The 21,358-nt window shown below is 45.2% G+C and overlaps 1 protein-coding gene and 1 long non-coding RNA gene across 5 annotated transcripts in view; one reads left to right on the forward strand and one right to left on the reverse strand.

Annotated features, from left to right (window-relative positions):
- The window catches only part of gata2a (GATA binding protein 2a), a 13,236-nt gene extending 3,808 nt beyond the window's left edge, over window positions 1-9,428 (forward strand). The window contains exons 1-6 of one of the 3 annotated variants that reach the window (XM_034083420.1): window positions 750-837; window positions 1,009-1,415; window positions 2,163-2,726; window positions 5,343-5,488; window positions 7,458-7,583; window positions 8,241-9,428. In XM_034083420.1, the coding sequence (XP_033939311.1) occupies window positions 1,187-1,415; window positions 2,163-2,726; window positions 5,343-5,488; window positions 7,458-7,583; window positions 8,241-8,549 (1,374 nt within the window). In that variant the 5' untranslated portion in view covers window positions 750-837; window positions 1,009-1,186 and the 3' untranslated portion in view covers window positions 8,550-9,428. Of the gene's footprint in view, window positions 1-749; window positions 838-1,008; window positions 1,416-1,825; window positions 2,058-2,162; window positions 2,727-5,342; window positions 5,489-7,457; window positions 7,584-8,240 lie in introns of those variants that run through there. The other 2 variants (XM_071203071.1, XM_071203072.1) reach the window with 2 other exon arrangements.
- The window catches only part of LOC117446912 (uncharacterized), a 104,497-nt gene that overhangs the window by 4,675 nt on the left and 78,464 nt on the right, over window positions 1-21,358 (reverse strand). Inside the window, exon 3 of one of the 2 annotated variants that reach the window (XR_004552178.1) lies at window positions 11,398-11,471. The exons of the other annotated variant lie outside the window; for it this stretch is intronic. This is a non-coding gene — a long non-coding RNA (uncharacterized lncRNA). Of the gene's footprint in view, window positions 1-11,397; window positions 11,472-21,358 lie in introns of those variants that run through there. 2 annotated transcript variants of the gene reach the window in all.

Raw genomic sequence — 21,358 nt, forward strand, 5'->3', positions numbered from 1 at the left:
AGTTAGAAAGAGGCTCTATTCGTATGTAAACTGTGTTTGATTGCCCTGTCCCCGAGACAACCCCACTGTTTTCACAGGAGGAATGCCCTGCTACTAATTAAAGACAATTAGGCGCTCCCAACAATGGGGCCAATTTCGGGGTCATAAATCGACTCCTCCTCTGTTGGTTTTAGAGGTGCTGAAGACGCTGTTTATTTACATAACAGCAGTATGCAAAAAACAACACTTACAATTACTGCAGGTAATGTAAAGCCCAATCAGCAACATTTAGCAAATGGGTGAGAAATTCTTAAATCACTATTATGTGTTAAAAAAAAAATCTCAGATCATTCATATTGTTAATTTAGTTTTTTTTTACATATGGGTTCATGCAGGTGAAGGCGATTTACAATAGAATATGCCTATAAAGTATTATAATAGGCCATATATTGTGCACACTGAATTTCCCTTCATGTTAGATGTCTGTCTTTAGGCTTATAACTGCCGCTAAAAAAGCAGATTATCAGGGGCCGATTGCTCATTCAGTGTGAGCTTCATGAGAGAAAAAGACCCCCGAGAAATTACACTGCTGATTGATAAGTCTTTTAGTTTTTTCGGTGCGGGGAAATAGAAATTGAAAGAAGGAGAGCGAGGGACGCGGAGCCAATTGTGGAAGGGATCGCTGTGATTGGCTCGGAGCTAAGCCCCGCCCTCCGTGGCTTGATATGGGAATCTAGTGGCGGCGCCAGACGCATCAGTCTGCGCCACATCTCATTAATGAGCCTGAACACTGCATGGATCAGGAGGTTTAACCATCAGAGCTGTATTTTTGCCGTCAGCTGATCGGAATTGCAACAGGTATCCAGAAGTAAACATTTGTATTTTTTGTTTTAAACGAAGGGACGATATGCTTCGACTTTGAGACATCTTTGTTTCTGATTAGATAACAAATATAATTACGGACGTCTTTGCATGGAAGGAGAGATGGAGCTGCTGTTGAATTAACATTTTGTTTTCCTCTATTCGCAGGTAGATATTTGAGGATTTCTATTTCTGAAGTAGCCTAAATAAACACAGCCGCGACTTTCACAGCTCAGGAACTATATTTTAAGGAGGATTTAACTTACACCTGGAGGTAAACATAGCCTCAAAGTAGCCCCGGCACACAAAGACGCCTTCAGAGGAAAATAAAAGGAGATCTGAAGCCATGGAGGTCGCAGCGGCCGACCAGTCTCGGTGGATGGCGCACCATCACGCGGTGCTGAACAGCCAGCACCCGGACTCCCACCACCACAGTCTGAGCCACAACTACATGGAGCCCATGGCGCCTTTACTGCCGCAGGACGAGGTTGACATGTTTCTGAACCACTTGGACTCTCAAGGGAATCCCTACTACACCAACTCCCGGGCCAGAGTCACATACAGCCAAGCACACGGTGAGATGCGCATTATACTTTATTCTAAGGACTGTGATTATAATTAACATTTAGAAAATGTAAATAATATTTATATTTGTGTATACTTATCTACGACTAAACATAGCTTAATATAGGCTTTTAAAAAATCATATATGAGTGTCTGTGAAATATCTCTATTAATTTGCTACTGAACAATAACAATGCAGGCAATGTGGAGGAGGCTCATTTATTTCAAAAGTCCCTCTTGCCTTTTGGGCCAGTTCACAAACATAAAAGGAATTTCTAGCAAATGACAGCGAGAGGAAAGGGAAGTATGTCATTTAACCCCTCTGTGTTGGGGCAGGGGTTTCTGGAGGGAGAGAGAAAGAGAGAGAGCCACTTCCCGGATATAAAATAAAAACCGCAAATGTACTAATAACAATCTTTAGTCCGAGAGCTGCAGCCGAGGAGAAGCTACTTTATTGTGTTTTCTGCAGTAAATAGGCCTTTATTACTTCCATCTTTACTCGACGAGGTGTGTGAGACTACTGTCATTCATCGGGAAATATTCCTGGATAATTAACCGGCTGTGAGTGAACAAAAAACCCTATTTTAAATTTACAAGAAAGTATTTTATCTGGAACTAAATGTCGGACTCGAGTCATTCTGAATATTTAGCAGGTAAGATAAAGATCTTTCTGTAGTGTAAACTGGAAACAAGGCTTGTGGGCCAAAAAGCCATTAAAATAAAACATTTGCTAAATTTTTATTTTTTTTGCATTTCAGCTCGCCTCGCTGGGAACCAGGTTTGCCGACCACACCTCATCCACAGCCCCGGAATTCCCTGGCTGGACCCCGGGAAAGCAGCCCTGTCGGCGGCCCACCACCACAACGCCTGGGCGGTCAGCCACTTCAGTAAACAGGGCCTGCACCCCTCCAGCTCCGGATACCCCTGCAGCAGCAGCACCGCTCCGGTCTCCTCGCCCAACTCGGTGTCCCACTCCAGCGCGCACCTCTACAGTTTCCCTCCCACCCCTCCGAAAGACGTGTCTCCAGACCCCGGAGCCACTTCCCCGACTTCCAGCTTGACTAGAATGGAGGAGAAGGAGTCGATCAAGTACCAGGTGCATCTTTCGGACGGCATGAAAATGGAGAGCTGCAGTCCGCTCCGCAGCGGCCTGATGAACGGACAGGGCCCGGCCACGCATCACCCCATCCCGACGTACCCTGCCTATCCCCTGCATTCAACACACGAGTACGGCGGCAGCCTCTTCCACCCCGGCAGTCTGCTCGGGGGATCCAACTCCAGCTTTACGCCCAAATGCAAGAGCAAGGCCAGGTCGACCTCAGGTGAGTCTCCCTCACAGCAGAAAGCACATTGCATTTAGCTGACGATTGTATCAATAATATAAAAAGTGAAATACATCATAAGAGGCTGACATATTAAATTAAAAAAGGGTTGGTACATAGATTCAACTCTTAAGTGCTTTTTTTTAATGGCCAAGCTACAAGCGGATCAAAGGGATTTAGGTAATGTGTACAAATGTGTTTTAGCTAAGTTCACAACCATAGCCTTCTTATTGTCAGATCGCGATTATAAAAGTGTGTGTGCACAATGCAGGAATTTACGCAGGTGTTACTATGACTCTTTATCTAGTTTTTAATGCTGATGCAACTTTTTTTAAGTAGGCTACGACTTGTTGCTCCAGTGTGACTCAAAAAGGAATGATTTCCATATCGAGTGCTTCTCTCCTCTCGATTCAAACCTAACCTTGTCCTAACAAGTCTAATCTGTTGTCTCATCGCCATTTGTAAGCTGCATACACTTAAAACAGCTTCACTTAAGTGAGGAGTTTAACTTTTAGTTAAACCGTATCGGGCTAATCGGGGTCAACTATTTACAAAATGCTCAGCTCTGGGCACTGTGGTACTGAGGCTTATTTAAAATAAAGGGAAGTTATATTATAGCTATTTTAACGAATCGATTTTTAATATTTAGCCATTGATTATTGTGATGGCGAAATGTAGATGCATTATACATTTATTAAATACTAAAATCTTTTTAAAGAGGATTTTACATTGAGTTTTTGATTGTCTTTGTTAAGGCAGACTAATTGTTTTCTTCTTCGTGCGAAAGACTTGTTTTCTTTTTAAATGTGGCCTTTTATTGCACTTAAAAATGAAGGAGTCACGACGCCCTGGCTCCTGCCATATCCTGTATACCTCCAAGTGAACAAATCACGACCTCCACCCCGCCCACAGCTCTCCCAGTCCTAACAAAGCACAGGCGACAGAGCCCTGCTGTTTGTGTTTTTAAGCATGGCCTTGGCCCAGTGCACCGACATCAAGTGGAGGCAAACAAGTCCACTCGATCTGCTTCTAAAAGTCACTTAAACGAATTATTTTATGCATTAAAAAAAGGAGACCTGATCATTGAGTAGAATCCACAAATCGGTTTCACATAAAACGGGGGTAATTGTTTATAATAAAACATTATATCATCTTACTGTCTGGATAAGCACCTGATTCAATAGACTGCATGTGTTGGGATTAATATTTAAGAAAATATTTAGACATTAATGTGCAGACATTTGAAAAGTAAACTCAGTCTAATGGCTCTGTAATTTCCCTACATTGTTCCAGCTGTTGCACTTGGAATTCATGGACGAGAAAAAGAGAAAAATGGCAGGCTGTTGCTCTTAATGTAGCTGCAATTATCAATATTGTCATCCATTGTGCCCATGCTTTTTAATACACCTGGGTAATGCTCACTGGCTGATAATGGGAGTGAATGTGAGCTGTTGTAGCAGCTAAATGTTACACTGTGACATTTAAAAAGAAGCCTGAATCAGTAAGGCATTCAAAAGGTTCTTATCTATCAAAGACGATTTCCTGTGCCAGTAATGGTGATTGATTGTTGTACAAAATGTCACAATGACATTTCAGCTGTCAGCACATATACCTTACCGTAGTGTGGCTTCCTGTTGAACTAGCCCCACACTAGCGCCCCTCATAGTCTACCTTTTTCGCACCAAACTTCCCATTTTGTTAGTATTTCAACACTAAACATTGCATAAGACATAAATGCATCAGTCATTGTTGATGAATATTTTAGGTGCTAATGAGACCGCTTTCATGTGGTGGCTGGCCCTGCAAAACGCTTTAGAGGAAGAGAAGGGAGGTACAAAAAAAAAAAACAGCAGACATGCATTTCAAAAGAAACGTAGTTTTTTTGCTCAGGTCAGATTCCATTGTCGAGCGAGGGTGGGACTGCGGGTGTCGCTGGTATTATAACAGGTATAATGAGATGATGCTCTAGGGAGAGAGGGATACCTGAATTAAATGAATCGGTCGGTTTAGCAACAGGCTGTTTGAAGTCAGTCAAACCTGAATGGGAGTGAAGAGCATGTGGGAATAACTTAAAAAGCAGGTTTTTTTTAAATAAGAGTATGCATGGGAAGTCTACTCACTTACAGGCCCCGTTTAAATTAGAAAAATGGAAAGAAACAGATGGATGGATCGCCATTTCTGTATTATTAATTGCAGCCAACTGTATGCCAGCTTTTCATTTAAGTCCACCACATTTAATACCACACACTTTTGTTTCCTCTCATGGGTGCCCACCAAACTGATGAATAATGTAGTCCTAATTTGATGATTATTCTTGTTGGACACCTCTGGACATGTTCTGGCTGTCTGCGGCCTCCCCACTCTGGATCAGTTTACATAGAGGTGTCTGTGTCAATGACAGCCATGCACACTTGGTACACCATGCACTCTGATATGGACATTGTCACCATCATGAGACAGATTTTGACTTCATATTACACGGCCATCTGGGGTCATCCATCATTGTGTTGTCGCCCGATTGGGCCGGGCAGCTGCCATGTGTTGCTTCTGAAAGACGGTGACTTTTTTAATTATATAAAATGTCTTCTTCTCTCCTCTCCCCTGAACTATATGCAGAGGGCAGAGAATGCGTGAACTGCGGTGCCACCTCCACCCCTCTGTGGCGGAGAGATGGTACGGGCCACTACCTGTGCAACGCCTGCGGACTGTACCACAAGATGAACGGCCAGAACAGACCTCTCATCAAACCCAAACGTAGATTGGTGAGTCCTCGCTTACTGCGCTTTACCCTGAGAGAAGGAACACAAATATGAGCACAAAGCAGAGGCCCGCAGCACAATTCCAGGAAAGTTATATTTTCCCTATGATCTTCCTGGAATTGTTTGTCCCTCTCACCCCCTGATGATCCGCCTTCATGGCCCGTTACAATACTGCTACTATTGCCATTGTTCCTGCTATCATTATTGCTGGTACTTCTGATACTGTTACTGATACCACTGCCCATGCTGCTTTAGTTAACACCATGCTCGAGTAAATGAAAAGCAGCATGGACACATAGCATTCTTGTGGAGGATGTACCACTGCTCAGCCACCTCTGGCTTTAACCCTACTGACGCCGGACACATTTCTGGGCACCATCATTAATGTAAACCTTACAATTAATCTAATTATCTTTCAAAACCGGCTTTTCTTTTAAAGCAGCTTTAATTATTTTCTTATCTATTTATTTATTGTTTTTTTGAGGATTGGTATTTTAACTTCTAAAACCTTTTATTGTAAAACATTTTTTCTTTTCTTTTCGACAAATCCAGTTGAGGTCTAAAAATGCAAAAAATGGCAACAAATAACCACATTTTGTTAGTGTGAATTTAAATTGTTTAATTGGTTAGTAAAAATAAAGACAAGCAAGCCAATGTTAACTTAATAGCCTAAGTATCAGTAATTGAAATAAATATAATAATATGATACAAGACAGCCACTAATAATAATAATAATAATAATAATAATTAAAAAACACTTTTATTAAAAATAAAGGGGACTAGAGAAAATTAGGTTTAGAGAGGCTGCGTAAAAATGATCTCCATGAACAATATTTTTGGATTTTATATATTTTTTTAGTTATCCACGTCGCTCCTGCTCCTGAAAAGTCCATTATATTTTCCACTGGCTCGGCCCATGTGTCTGTAGCTTTTGCATTTTCAGCTCAAGTGTTTTTCAGAGTTGTGTTCAAAGGGGCATCCAGTTGTTTCCTATCCGGATATCTGCCCGGCCCAGATAAGGAAGTCAGGCTCCCGGCTGTTTCCGCCTTCAACCAGCGCTGCATTCTCTATGGCCGCACTGACATATACTGTAAAGAGATTATCACAACACTGGAGGAGCCGCTTATGTGTGAAGAGACAGACCGTGAGGGGCGGGGATTGGAAAATAAATGGATTTATGTTCTCCTCTTGTTTGCCATTCTCGGTGGGCAGTCTAAACGCGCTTTTTTATTTAAAATTATATATTTTATTTCGCGTTTAAAAAAAAGAAGAAGCCAGGGTTGTTTTTGCTTTGCAAGTTAATAGCAGCGAGTCCACCGGACATACATTAGAGAGGAATCTGGATGCTGCTTGCAAAGCAAAGAGCCGCGGGGTTCTTGCATGTAAACCTAATGTTTCTTATTAAGTGTGAATAATTGATCCGCAATGGACCAGGAGCACGTTGCCAGGCAGGACACCGGGTCTCACGAATTGTAGCCCAGTTTTCTGGGATCAGGATAAATAGAGGGTTTACACAAGGCCCTCATTATGACATGTTAATACCAGCAGATTTATAAGATATGAAAATCAGCGACAGGCGTGCACAAAAACATGCACCTTCTAAAAACATCTTATTGCACAAACCAAAACATTTTGCAGCAGTTTGCAAACATGCAATCGATTTAAAAGAGGAATTATGGGTTTTTTTCCGCTTCTTTTGATGCTTTGCTGCACATGGTTCTGCGGTCTCACGAAAACCCAAATTCTGCCCATTATTTTCGGACAAACTTCAAAGTCTCTTATTGATTTCGCGCTAGCACAAAACACTCACATTCATTCCATGCTATGTCAGAGGCTTTCATAACATACATGTTAAATGATAAGCCTCCTATTTGTGTCTGTAAACGGTGACTCGGTGTCCGCAGTGACCTAGCTACAACGTGCCACTGCCAACGACTCGTTATTCATGGTGTATTTTTTCTGCTCCCTATAGTCCGCTGCGAGACGTGCAGGCACCTGCTGTGCGAACTGCCAGACCACCATCACCACCCTGTGGAGGCGCAACGGGAACGGAGACCCGGTGTGTAACGCCTGCGGCCTTTACTATAAACTGCACAATGTAAGTAGCCTGAAAAAAAAAAACACCGCTGCACTCAAGTGCGGGTTTTTGGGGAGGAAGGCGGAGGGATACTGGTGGTTAACTGGTCAAGTGGGCGGACAGCTCGTATCGATTTAGGAGCAGAGAAAATGTGAGTGTTGAGGCTGCTCACCCTGTCGAGCAGAACCCACCGGTTGCTTTTTTTTTATTAATCCATCGTTGTTTCAATGGGGGGCGTTACTCCCAGGAGAGACTGCAGGGTGGGACTGTCATTCAGTGTAACGGCGTCGGTTACACTGATGAGGATTTGTCTGCGGCTGGTCCTTTCAGCTGCCGCCAGGCCCTCATCTCCATGTATTCATATGGACCAGGACTGGTCTGTTTGCTTTGAAATTACACAAAAGCCCCACAACGCCCCTGACTCGCCTGTTAATGCAGCCATATATGCAAAACAACTGCTCATTAATAATAGGAGTTATTTCCCACTGGTGGGCTACCATGACACAAATGCATGTTACCCCTAATCGACAATGCATGTGACATATTCCTAGGGACATTTTTTTTAAATTATGAGCTGCAGCTAACCGCAAAAAATATTCAACAGCTATAATGAACTATTCACAGTTTCAGTGAGTCTTTTGTCTGGCGTGCCTTGAACTAATGTGCCGTTCTCCACAGGTCAACAGACCCATGACCATGAAGAAAGAAGGCATCCAGACACGAAACCGCAAGATGTCCAGCAAGTCCAAGAGAGGCAAGCGACCAGGGGACGGCTTCGACGAGCTGTCCAAGTGCATGCAGGACAAGGCCTCTCACTTCGGCGGGGGACCCGGCCTCCCCAGCCACATGACCCACATGGGTCACCTGACCCCCTTCAGCCACTCGGGACACATGCTGCCCACTCCCACGCCCATTCACCCATCTTTCGGTCACCACCCCCATCACTCTAATCGTTCGCCGGTCTGGGCTGAACCCCTGAGTCACTGAGGCCCCTTTTGACCCAAAAACTCCTCTGCCATCATATCGCCATGAACACTAAATGGCCTCCACGTCACGCCGAAAGCTGAGCAGACATGTTGTACAGTGCGGAGGAGAGAGACCTTCAGCTGGACTTTAGGACTGAAGGTCGCGTCATGTCTGACCTCACTGATGGGACGCTGCAGAGCAGGACTTTAGCGGACTCTGTGAAGAGCTTAATATGACGAGGGGTTTCTGAGTCCCTTGGTGACCCAGGCTTGCAGGAATGGAGTGAATGGAGACGCTTGTCATTCTTTTTGCTTATTTTTACTAAGTCACTTTGGTACCCACCTCTTCATGACCCTGTAACAGGAGACTCACGAGAGGTCTTTAAAAGAACCGCTGTTTTCACCTCGCGATCGTCCCATTATATACTGAGCTACGTGCACCCTGTCCCTCCCCGGCTGCCGTCCATGTGGACAGACAAACTCTTCAGTGCTGGAGGTCTGAAGACTGGCTGACAGCACTCTCTGTTACAAACTACAGTACCCACAAACCTGTGCTCTCCTCACATGCTGGATTGTACGCCCACCACGAAGCTCACCTCCTGTTTTTAATAATGGACTTTTATGGAAAAATACACAGTAAATAGAGTGTTTATAAATGCTTAATTGCTATTATTGTTGTTATATTTGATGTTATAATTATTGCTACGATAATTTATTTTCCCTCTTTAAGCTTTCGTCAAAGACAAATGGAAACTGTTATGATTTTGGTTTCATGGTTATTACGTAAGAAAAACACTGACCTATCTTAGATGAAAAGTCCCTGAGCTGTACGTTTTTATCATTTTTTCCATCTCACAAAAGTAAAGGAAATAAAGGAAAATAAAGTTTAATACTAAATTAAGATCTGCCGACGCCTTGTGCGTTCAGTCTTGTCTCTTTCTAACGCTCTGACATTCACACAAACATACAGCATGAGACTCCTTTTAATGAAAAGTGCTTGATTATAAAATCATAAGGGATATCAGATGCATCAAGGGAAGCTCTGTGATCCCTTGAGCGTGGTAATGCTTTGGTCAGGCTCCTCCCCCATCTGTGATGGCGTGTTGTTAAGAGAAGGCCTCTTTGTGGAGCTGAGGCCCCGGGCTGGACCATTGTACCCAGACAGCAGACTCCAGCGAAGGGCTCCGAAGTCACACACAGTCATACATATGCACACACCCACATGCTCATACACACTCATGGGAAAAAAACAAACACAAACCCGATTGACCAAATTAGAACCAATATAACCCATGGCATGAAAGGTCTCTCTTTTATTTTAAATGTAAAAGTCTTAACAGATGACTTTCAATAATTTGAATGTGACGGAGTCATGAGTGCAGTTCAGTGGGAGAGTGTCTGCTGCAGGAGCCCTCTCTCTTGGCTGCAGTGATTGGAGTGAGAGGAAGGACAGCGGGTCTTTAGTGGGAGAAGAGGAGGAAGGAAAGGCAATCAGGCGACCTGAGCAAACACGTGGGGGTCCGCTCAGACCCTTCGCACACAGATGTGCACGCAGCTGAGGCTGCCAGGAAGCAGGCTTTCGACTTTGTTGCTCCCTCATGTCGTCCTCTTTTTCAATCTCTTTCCTTTGTTTTTCTTTTTTCCAGCCTCTCTCTTTCTGATCTCCTATTCTCCGTTTGTCTTTTATTCTCCATTCTCCCTCCCTCTCCATTGTCCTCTCTGTCTTGCCTTCGCTTTGGGCCGATTACTGTAAAATAAAGGGGCTAAAGAAACTTTAAACAGAGCCAGCCACTAATGAGTCTGCTCGATTAGGGCCAATCTGAGGTCATCCTCGCCAAGTTCAGCCTACCCTCACACACCCACAGCACAAACCGTCCGATTACGCGGTCCAAGCTAAAAGTGGACCGCTACCCCTCCCTGAACCCTCCACCCTGCTCACATCTGCTGGACTGCTGTGGAGGTTGATCTGCTGGGTTTTCCCAGAGGTTGATCAGTTCAAATTAGAAATAATATTTATACAGGGACTTATGGAGGTGCTTTTCTAGTTATCCAGTGTCGCTGGAGCGCTGTGTTGTCAGCTTATGCTACATCATAGCAGCCACAACACTAACGGAGTGTCTGTTTTCACAGAGGGGGTGGGAGCCACTTGCTGAACAGCAGAGAGAAACTGCAAAGCTCGACTGCCAATAAGCAGTCTAGTCGTCTGTGTGTAGAGCACAGTGCTGCGGGTGCAGGGACGTGTGAGTGTGTGTGTGTGTGTGTGTGTGTGTGTGTGTGTGTGTGTGTGTGTGTGTGAGTGTGTGTGTGTGTGTGTACAGGCCGTGGCTCCAGCACGTTGCGTTCTGCTGCAGGCAGCGATCCCGCTCGGACGGGCTTGGCCGGACTCCCGGAGCTGAGAGGGGGAGACGCAGAGAGCCAGCTCTTCAATGAGGCCCTCCAGAGGGAAGGAGCAGGCCTCCCAACAATAATACAGCCAGGCCAGCGAGTCCCAGAGCCGCACTCGCCTGAACACACATCCAAACACACACATGATCCGCATGTGTACAAACAGAGAGGATGGTGTGTGACAAAGCTCCTCATGTCTGACGCAGAGGCCGTGTTTGTGGAAACCATTTCATCTCCTGGGCCTGAACAGACATTAGGCACGTGTGCAACGAACGCTTTGCTAACTGTTTTGGTGGTCACCGTGTGCCACCGCTGTTTGCATTTTCCACCCAATTTAATTTAAACTGATTTATACCGTAAGGGTTTTGTATTGTTTTTTTTACTTGGAGCAACAGCTACATTGAACTTCACATCCCTTCCCCACTCACATCATGAATCACGAGACACCAAAAGAGCCATAAAACAGTTTGTTACTTATCTCCACTATCGGAGAGGAGTTCCAGAGAAGAGATGAGGAGGGGAGATGAGGATGCGTTGGCGGGGTGAACATGGTGGCCACCTAGATCAGAGCAGAGAGAGGTTTACGACTTCAACCTGGAACTGGATGTTTCAACTCATCTCATCTCTACTCCCTACCTCTTTTTCTCTCTCCACTCTTCCGTTTGTCCTCACCTCCCCCACCCCCCCAAACACCACCACCACCACCACTCATTCCCTCTGAGCTCCATGTAACTCTCCATTTTTCCCCTCTTCACCCCCCCACTACTTCTCCCACTCTTTTCTTGTCTCCCACTCCCCCAGTGTATTTGTTTTTCCATCAAATTGAATTAGCGGAATCAAAAGGTATCCCGACCATCCCCTCACAAAGTTGAGTTAGGGAGAGAGACATAGAAGATGAAAGGAAGTGGAGCGCAGTTCAGACGCAGGTCTCTGAGTGTGTGTGTGTGTGTGTGTGTGTGTGTGTGTGTGTGTGTGTGTGTGTGTGTGTGTGTGTGTGTGTGTGTGTGTGTGTGTGTGTGTGTGTGTGTGTGTGTGTGTTGCAATGGGGGTTGACCTTTGCCTGGGTCTAACTAAAAAAAGCATCCCTCCTTCCTCAGAACCCCTAGAAGGATATTAAGGCTGGGACAGTATTTAGATAATACAAACGGGGGACATTTATTCCTGCCTTTGTTCGCCGTAAACTTTAGTCATTAAGTATAATGCTTGTTTGTTGACCTTGAGCAGCACTGTATGCTTTCTTATGCCATTAACTCTTAACTTTTGAATTGTTATGGCTACTGAGTCATAGAGAATGTGCTACACTCACGGCGACTTCCTCTTTTCATGGTTCAAGAGAAATTCATAGAAATACCCCTGTGACCGGAACATGGTGGGTACACTCAGTGCAACACCTGGTGCACACTATTCACGGGAGCCGCCTCAGATACACCATTTGACACTTGAAATTAATCAACCATACCACGTAGCGGTGATGTGATCGGAAAAGCTTTGACGGTAATAACTGTCAGTCAGAGAGCAGCAGGGCTGACAGCAGATATCACTGCGGATCACTGATGACCTCTGTCGACAGGCAACGTCCTGACCTGCTAGATCTCACCATTGATTTCTCCAAATGTCAATTTCTTTTGTGAGAAATAGTCAAAAAAGTGTTTTGACTCATGCGTAATGTTTGCCTCGTCTGTGGGTTCCTTCACGCCTTCTACTTCTCCACTTCAGGCCCGACATTGAAAGGCTGCTTTACTAGTTTCAGCTGCATACCAGACTTGACTGAGAACATGGTAGTGCAAAAATTGAAGGAACAGGAAGTGAGAAGTTCAAACAGGAAATACTTACGTTGTACGATTAGGACCAATTAAGACCACAAAGGTCCAACAGAGACAGTAAAAAGAGATGGATTACGAGGGGTTGTACAGTACTTAAGTATAATTCTCTGCAAGGTTATATCCTGCAGGGTAACAGCCTCCCGACTAAAACCATTCTAATACTGGATTTGTACAAAGAATAGAACAGACTGTTGATAATGGGGTTAAATCATCCACAGTCGGTGTATTACTACGGTAGATGATGGTCTGCTTGCCCTCAGTTGGGAGACACCGAAAAATAATAATATCAGTAAAAGTATAAGCGATATTTGGAATAGTTTGACAGCTTGGGTAATCTGAATTAATCTTTAAAAGCAACATCTAAAAACACAAACTAAATAACTGATTAAGACAGTGGTAGGCCACAAAGTGCTATGTTGTGTAAAGTAAAATGCCAGCTTTTATCAATAGGGCTGGTGTCTGTGAAGAAAGCGTGAATTCCCAGAAAGACTTGTCTGATTGCTGGCTTTAGCGATACACATATTCTAAATATAGCATACATTTAAACTGAAACTAAATGTTTTACGGTGGCTAAATATAATAAAAACGAATAAATGCTGCATTCAACCCAACTTCTAACAATCTGAATGATCCTTTTAATCACGAGGACTCTTTGAAGCTGACAGACTATGCTGTGGACACAAGAGCTAACCATATGACTATTGGTGTCAACGTATTTTAAAGCTAGCTTGAGATTAAATCTGCATGTATTTAGAAACTGAAGCATGGTTAAAAAAAAGAAGAAGTTGTTTATTAACAAGTAAGTGTCAGCATTTTTAATTTGTAGAAGTCAAATGAAGTGTATGTTTGCCCCCAGAGACCCCTTTCTGACATTTACACAAGCATGTGAGGGAAAGAAGAAGTGAAAGAGAAGAGAGAGTGTTTCACATCATTCATCGATGACTTGAGTTAGTCCTTATTGCCACAGTTCGTGGTTTTGAAGAGGAGTCTGGGTATAGTCTTCTAAAGATAAAATATGTTAATGAGTGTGTAGGGTCTTTGTGGCCTCTATGTTGTGCCCCCAGATCAAAACCCCCACTCTACCGGGGATGGTGCTCGCTACAATCATATTATGAATTAGCATCAATCATCTGACTGCATCTCACATATTCTCTTCTACCGTAGTCGAGTGTGTAATCTGTTGTCAGAAGCCAGGTGTGGACACGTCTAGCTCCCCTCCCTCGACTCACCCTGAAAATGAGGTCAGTCTCCTCTCACCTGGGACAGGGTGCATTCAGGATGTTCACCTGGGACAGGTCGTGTTCTCATTCATGCCGCGTTCTGCTGAGCGGAGGCCCTCCTGCTCGCCTGCTCCGACAGACAAATTCATCCCCACTGTCTGAGGACAAATGAGCCCATTCATCTGGAGGCTCCCATTGACAAGCGGGGGGGCAAGTACAGTACTAATGCCTGGGAGGGCTCAGGGGAGAGGGCGTCTGGACCTGCCATCCTCTTCCTCGCCCATATCCCTCGCCATTCCCAGCCCCCGCCCCACTCCACTCGCTTTCACTGGCAGGTAACTGGAGAAAGGCATGAGTGGGGGAGTACAGGGCACCTTGGCCCGGGTCCAGATCGAGAGGATGGGACCCGGGTGCCTCTACCCCTGGATGGATCCTCGGGACCCTCCCACAGGGACGGATGACCAGACAGAGGACGGAGGACGACAGGAGGAGCCCGCAGAGACCGGCCGTGCCCCGCTCAGAATCCCAAGCTGTTCAGAGCGCTATTGTAACCGAACGGTAGATCCTTGTGTGGTGGATTAAGTGACAGCGCTGCTCTGTGGATGCCCTGAATACACTTTCAAGCCTGCTTCATTCTCATGAGCCGAGTTGTCCTCACAACAAAGCAGAGCTACTCTTAGTGTATTCAAGTATTCAGGAGCCTCTAGATTACTTGCTCGCAGGATACACTTCGGCTTATCGGAGGCTTGAGAGAATCATCCCCTTGGGGAAATTATCTTTTCATTGTGGTTATATTCTTGCTTCTCACACACATGCATCAATGTGGAGAGCAGGAGAGGTAGCTCAGCTCAGCGCCTGAGAAGTTGGGGTTTGGTGCCTTGCTAAAGAGTAGCTCAGCAGTGCCTAGGAAGTGAACTTACTCCTCTCCACATACTGTACTCGGTCCATGCAGGGGCTTGAACCGACACTGCAGATGGTTTGTTACACATCGTCTTCGAAGCTGTTGGAAAAAAGGGCCCACTTATAAAACATATACTTGGGAGGTGATTGGATGAAACATCAGTCCATCAAACTCTCACTGAAGCCAGTTTGGAGAATAGCCAGTAATATAGTTTACTTAAAAACTGTCTTTCTTTATGCCGTATTTATAATTGTGTCATCTTTTACGGAACTGCAGGAGTCCAAAACGAATGTCCTTTGATTGACAATAAAGTGTATCATATCTTTCAATTCATTAAAGCTGAAGCCGTTATGCTAACCCTCTTTAGCAGCCACCATTTTGGTTTTGAATACAGAAACGGACGCTCTGGTTCCCAAGCCGAGTCCCCACAGACTGAGCCACTGCCGCCCCGATGCTAAGTCCCACAGCGGAGTCAGGCGGCCGGTCAGGGCTCATTGCAGTCCGGCTCCCAACTCATGCACACCCACTGAGGGAGGTGAGGGCATTCCTCGCTGACTGTTCTGAATGTTTATCCTTGTTCTAGATTTCTACTGGATTGTGTTGTGTCTATGACTTTGTTTACCCAGTACTTGTCAGGTTAATTCAGACATGGATATGCAGAGCTCTTGTAGATCTGAACAGCAGATACAAATGAAGAAAGAACCTTTTGATAGCTATTACTGTGTCAACGTTTTATTCTTTTATAAGAGTCGGCTGAATAAGAGTAAGCAGAAGTTTAACACTTCCTGTTATTATTGATAAGCAAGATCAGGGAGACTACATCCGTCACACGCATTACCTCGATCGCCTTCAACACGAATGCATTCCACGACAACCTGCTCTCCAACCGTCTCTCCTTGTGTCACTTTTGTTTTACTTTAAACCAGTTTGAGGACAGGAGACGTGCAGACCTGCCACTTACCAACACAGACGATGCCTGAATTCCTCGTAGACGGAATTTATCAGCGGCATCACACATGCACACACACTCACACACGCACACAGGCCTATCTGTTGAGGATCGGCATGAAAAAAGGCGATGTGCTCACTCATTGGCTCAGTGGGATGTTGCAACCCCAGCGCCTAACTGGTCCTTATCTCCCCTGAGCAGACTGCACAGCTTGATATGCATCTGTCATATTTGTCGGAAAGAAAAGACACCGCGGCGAGAGTGCGATGAGTCAAAAAACGGGCCAGTGACATAAACTCGCTTCCCTGCGGTTTCTGCATGACCGTGATTATTTTGCTTGGGTTCCCTGGTTGAGGAGACAAAAACGCTCAATACATTTCTGGATGCACGACATTTAGCGCTTGTAATTCCAGTTTTCTCGATATACTCCTCGTCCTGCTGCGCTTACATGTCTGCACAGGTGTACATTTTGTCCTGTAAGAAAAAAATCCACCGGCAGATTGTCATCATTCCATCATGGCCATTACCATGACGACAGATAAGGCCCTGTCCTCTTGTCGTCATAGCGGCCTTGCATCAGCCCCATCAGCTGCTGTGGCTAGCTGAGCCTCTGACTGTGCGGGTATGAGTGTCTATCTGAGGGCTATCTGTCCTGATAAGAGCTGGCAGAGAGACAGCGGGGCGACACGTTGACAGCCGCGCCGCTCGCAGCACTACATGTAGCAAAAAACATAAACAAAAGTCGAAGGTGAGAGGGTTTAAGTGTCCCGGACAGATCCTGCATATGTATACACTGCTCCTACAACAAAGTGATTACAAGAAAACAACAATAAATGCTCTTTGACATCTCCTACTTCTGCTCAGTCAGCATGTTCAAGAGACCAAAGGTCATGTGGGCGGGGTTTAATCTCTGCTCTCTTGCTCTGGTTTAGTCAATTCTCGCAGTCTGTGCTACACGTATGCCCCTGATTGACTTTTAGCCTGCCAAGCCATCATTAATTGGCATCACACACACACACACACACACACACACACACACACACACACACACACACACACACACACACACACACACACACACACACACACACACACACACACACACACACACACACACACACACACACACATTATACACGCCTGCACTGATGCATGCATATACACACAAATACAGAGCATCTAATCCAGCTAATCCACCCTGCCGGTTGAACAACTGGTAACATGGTTAATCACCCGTGTACAAAATAAAGACGAGACCAAATTGACTGATAGAATTATTCCATTTACCCGTCTGATTAAAACATTTCCCACTGCCATGGTTCACTGGAGATCATCTCGGGGAAAAAAAGAAAACAACACATGAAAAGTTAATTAAAAGTCAGTGATGTAAACGGCCTCATTCAATTATCGGTGCAAATAACGAGCTCCATAGCACGATAACTGGCATGTGCAGGCACAGTGAATTAGCGTCGTAGAAAAATAGGGAATCAGGGAGATACTTTGAAACTCTTTAAAAGGGCAGGACTGACTTCTTGAAACAGGAGACACTTTCTCCAAACAAGGGAAGCACTCTCCTGAAAGGGAAGAATGAGCAGTTTACGACATCCCATTCAGAGCGCAGAAACGCTCGGTGGACACGAGCTCGTTCAACCTCAGGTCACTTCCCAACAGCCCCCTGCTCCCGGTTCGACATCGTAGGCCATGCTGGGGGGTCAAATTGAAGTGCGCTAAGACGGTAGGGTGCCGAGCGGGCGGAGGCAAGAAAAGGGCAGAGCGAGACAAAGGAAAAGTGTGGCGGCTGAGAGAGGGCTTTCTGATTTGTTTCCTTGGCACGATGACAAAACTGTGCGGAATGCGGCGGAGAGGGGAAAGAGAAGCGATCAAGAGCTCAAGAAGGAAAAGAGGCGAAAGAAATAGACGACAGACGAGAGGCCTGCTGGATGAGGCGGGGCTTTCCATTGGTTCATTTCCCCACCCAATTACCATTCTATGTTTCCCACTGTAACAACCATTAGCTGTTCTTTTTCAGTCAGGTAGTAGGTCTCTATGCATTTACACATACGATCTATACATTAAAGACAGACGCAGAACATTCAACACAACCTACCATTGAACACAAGTATTCTCATCCACAGTTGAAACACACACAATTATAGTGGAGAGGGCAAAAGGCTGCCTCTGTCAGGCACATTTCACAGTGGCCTATCATGCCCAGGCGCACCAGGCCTGTTGCTAACCGCTGCTTACGCGCTGGGTAAACACTACCACCTCGGCCTGAGGAGTCTCACACACACTCCCATGGTGCCATCCAACGCGCTGTGTGATTTAATGGAGTGTGAGCATTAGATATGACAGCATTACTACACCTCTGTGATAAAGAGCCACACACAGCCACTCTGGTTCCTTTTGGCCGTTGTCGTGCCCGTCGCTTACGTTTCGAGCTTCTTTCGTCTGTCTCTGGACTCCTGTCAAGCCGGCGAGGCATTTTCTGCTCAGAAATACCACCTTGGCATAATGTTTCATTCTTAATTTGACAGTGATGAAATGCTCTGCCGCGGTAAAGTATTTTTAATACCTCCATTATGCTTCACAGGCTCTATACTGAATACTGGCAGCAGATCCACGTTTCGAGCACACGCACACGCACACGGTATCAAAGGGCAGCGAGGACATTAACAAGCATGTGTTGTCTACATTTTGACTACATCAATACATTGTCAGAAGTGTATCCTCTGATGTGTGTGCAGAACGCTGAACGGAAGAAGCTCCATGTGTACACAGTGTTAAGTCAGGTCATGAGTCATCTGCGCAGTTATCCAACAGTTTGAATGTAGTGTGGCTTCGTTATATGCCCATCATGTGACAGCAGTCAGCCAGAGCGCCCCCCTCCACAGCTCCACAGCTCCACGGCTTCTTCTCATGCACGTGTCTCCCCCCGCCTCCCCACCACTTTTTACTGGCGCCTGCACGGTTAGTTAAGGATTGCCACAGGACATCATGTGACAAACAAGCAAACACACACAAACACGCCGCCGAGTGAGCGCGCACAGGCACACACGTACACACACGTACACACACCAGCAGATGTACAAGCATGTAAACTACAAGCAGCAACACACTCATTGGTCATTCTCTCTGCCATTGACTTCTTTCATGTGGGCTCAGTTGAATGAGCAGCGCTGGCCCCAACAATAGAGTCCATTCTTCTGGCAGCGGCGGGCTGCATGTCCGTTTGTGTTAGTCGCGGCAGTGGCCAGACGCACCTTGAGGCAAAATGTTATCTCTCACTTACTGTAGTTACAGCCTTGCCAAATCTAGGATTTGTTACTTGTGTTCTGACATGACATGTTCATTTATTCCGGTCATGAATCAGACTGTTTCCAAAGTATTTATATGGTTTGTCCTTGACGACTCCGCTGCCATTAATATTTCTGAGAAAGAAGACGGTTTAGGCTTCAAGCGCTTTGATTTATGAGGGGGACTTCTCTATTTTGAGACTTATGGATGTCAGAACAACAGGAAATATCAGTATCTTGAAAGGAAACTATTCTTAGGATGACACCATGTTGATCCCTATGCACCGACCCCCATACCTACGGCATCCGACCTCAGCTCGCTTCAACCCCCATCATCACTTTCCCTCGTCGTCTGGCAGAGCTCCAACCTCTGAAACTCTAGACAGCACTGGTTCTGCCCTTTCTACAAAATGTAGGAAGCCATTAGCAACATCAAATCATTACTTCAGGGAAAGGGAGAGAACGGTGCGTGGGGGGGGGGGGGGGAGCGACGCCGAAAGAGAGGAAAAGAACAAGTGAAAGACACACACAGAAACAGAGAGAGATATCAGATTTCTCCTGTGCTCAGTCACTCCATTACAGTAATGTGCAGGGACCCATTTCGCTAATACATAATGGAATGATACCCATAATACACAACGGGGGGGACAAATAAGAATCACTGGATGCAACAACACATTCACTGTAGGAAGGCCTTGCATTACACACATGCAGAACTAAAAATAAAGTTACAGCGCAACATTTGTATTGTTATAAAATACAAAACTGCATCACCAACATACTGAAATGATGTCAGAAAAACAACTACCAACTGTTGGATTTAAATGAAAAGGCAATTGATTCCTCTTTTCATGCCCTTCAATACTTCTGCTTTCCCCGACTCTCTCTCTCTCCGTCGTTACTGCACTGTCACCCCAACACTAATCCAGTTCAAATGTAAACAGGCTTAGGTCTTCATTCCTCACCTAAACCGTATCAAATGTATCAAAGCTCAGGCTCAGTGGTGTCCTTGGCTACAGCGGGGTCAGAGCGGGGCCACAAACTCTACTCAATTAGCTGAAGAGCCAGTTAGTCTGTCCGACCGACACCGTGTGTGTTTCTGACGGTGTGTGTGCCAGAAGGGAAACACTCGGTGCACGTCCGTGTCTCTGTCTGCAGCACAGTACATGTATTACCGGAGTGTGTGTATGACTGCATGTACATGGTGCTGTGTACTGGGTTAATAGATCAGTTCACGGTTGTAAGGGGCATGATTCCGTGTGTGTGTGTGTGTGTGTGTGTGTGTGTGTGTGTGTGTGTGTGTGTGTGTGTGTGTGTGTGTGTGTGTGTGTGTGTGTGCGTGTGCGTGCGTGTGTCTAGCAGAGACATGAAGTCTCCAAGCTCCATCAACCAAAAGGGAAAATATGTGAAAGGTTGTCTGCAGGCTAAGGACAATAATGCAGTCTGTGTCTGCAGAAACATTATTTCTTTGATTAAGTCAGAAGCCCTGGAGGAAACCTCGATGAACTTGGGAGCGTATCGCCTCTTGTTTTAGAAACATAAGTATCTTTGACCTCTTTAAGAGCAAATCCCCAAACACTTTATTCACAAAGCAACAACTTGTAACCAGCAAGTTTACATAAGACTTTCACCACAAGTGCTTAATGTCTCCATTTTGTCGATTCAAATCTAACATCGGTGTCTGGTTTTACACATGTGGCTATTTATTTGTTGTTGTTGCCTGGGGGGGGTTTCACTCCTCACATGGCATGGTTGTTCTACATCAAATCTTTGAATCTACCCTTTGACCCTTCCCATAACATGTTGGTGCATCAATGCTTGACACATATGTGGGAAAGCTGTCATCATTTAACTATCTTGTTCCATCATGCAACAGGAGGAGGAGATGAAAGCTCCCACGAGACTTTAATTACAATCTGTTTTGTTGTCAAGCTCCAATCTCATCAGATACAAATATCTTATTATTGCTAACACTCACAATCTGGAGCAAAATGGCAATAATCTGACTAATTACCGTCAATACAGTGTAGCTTCACAATCCAAACTCAACGAGACACAATTCTAATATAATAATAATAATAATAATAGAAATGTCTAATTTGTATTGAATCATTTTCCCCAGTCAAGTAATCAGTATCATTACGGTTAACATATTTTGTTGGCTCTGCTGGTCCCTGAGGGGCCCTCCAGTATAAGGGACCCTCCTCCCAATCTCAATCCCAAGCCCATCACTCTTCCTCAGGCACTCAACTGTCAA

The sequence above is a fragment of the Pseudochaenichthys georgianus genome, chromosome 5 (genome assembly GCF_902827115.2).
Source record: "Pseudochaenichthys georgianus chromosome 5, fPseGeo1.2, whole genome shotgun sequence".
Classification (NCBI taxonomy): domain Eukaryota; kingdom Metazoa; phylum Chordata; class Actinopteri; order Perciformes; family Channichthyidae; genus Pseudochaenichthys; species Pseudochaenichthys georgianus.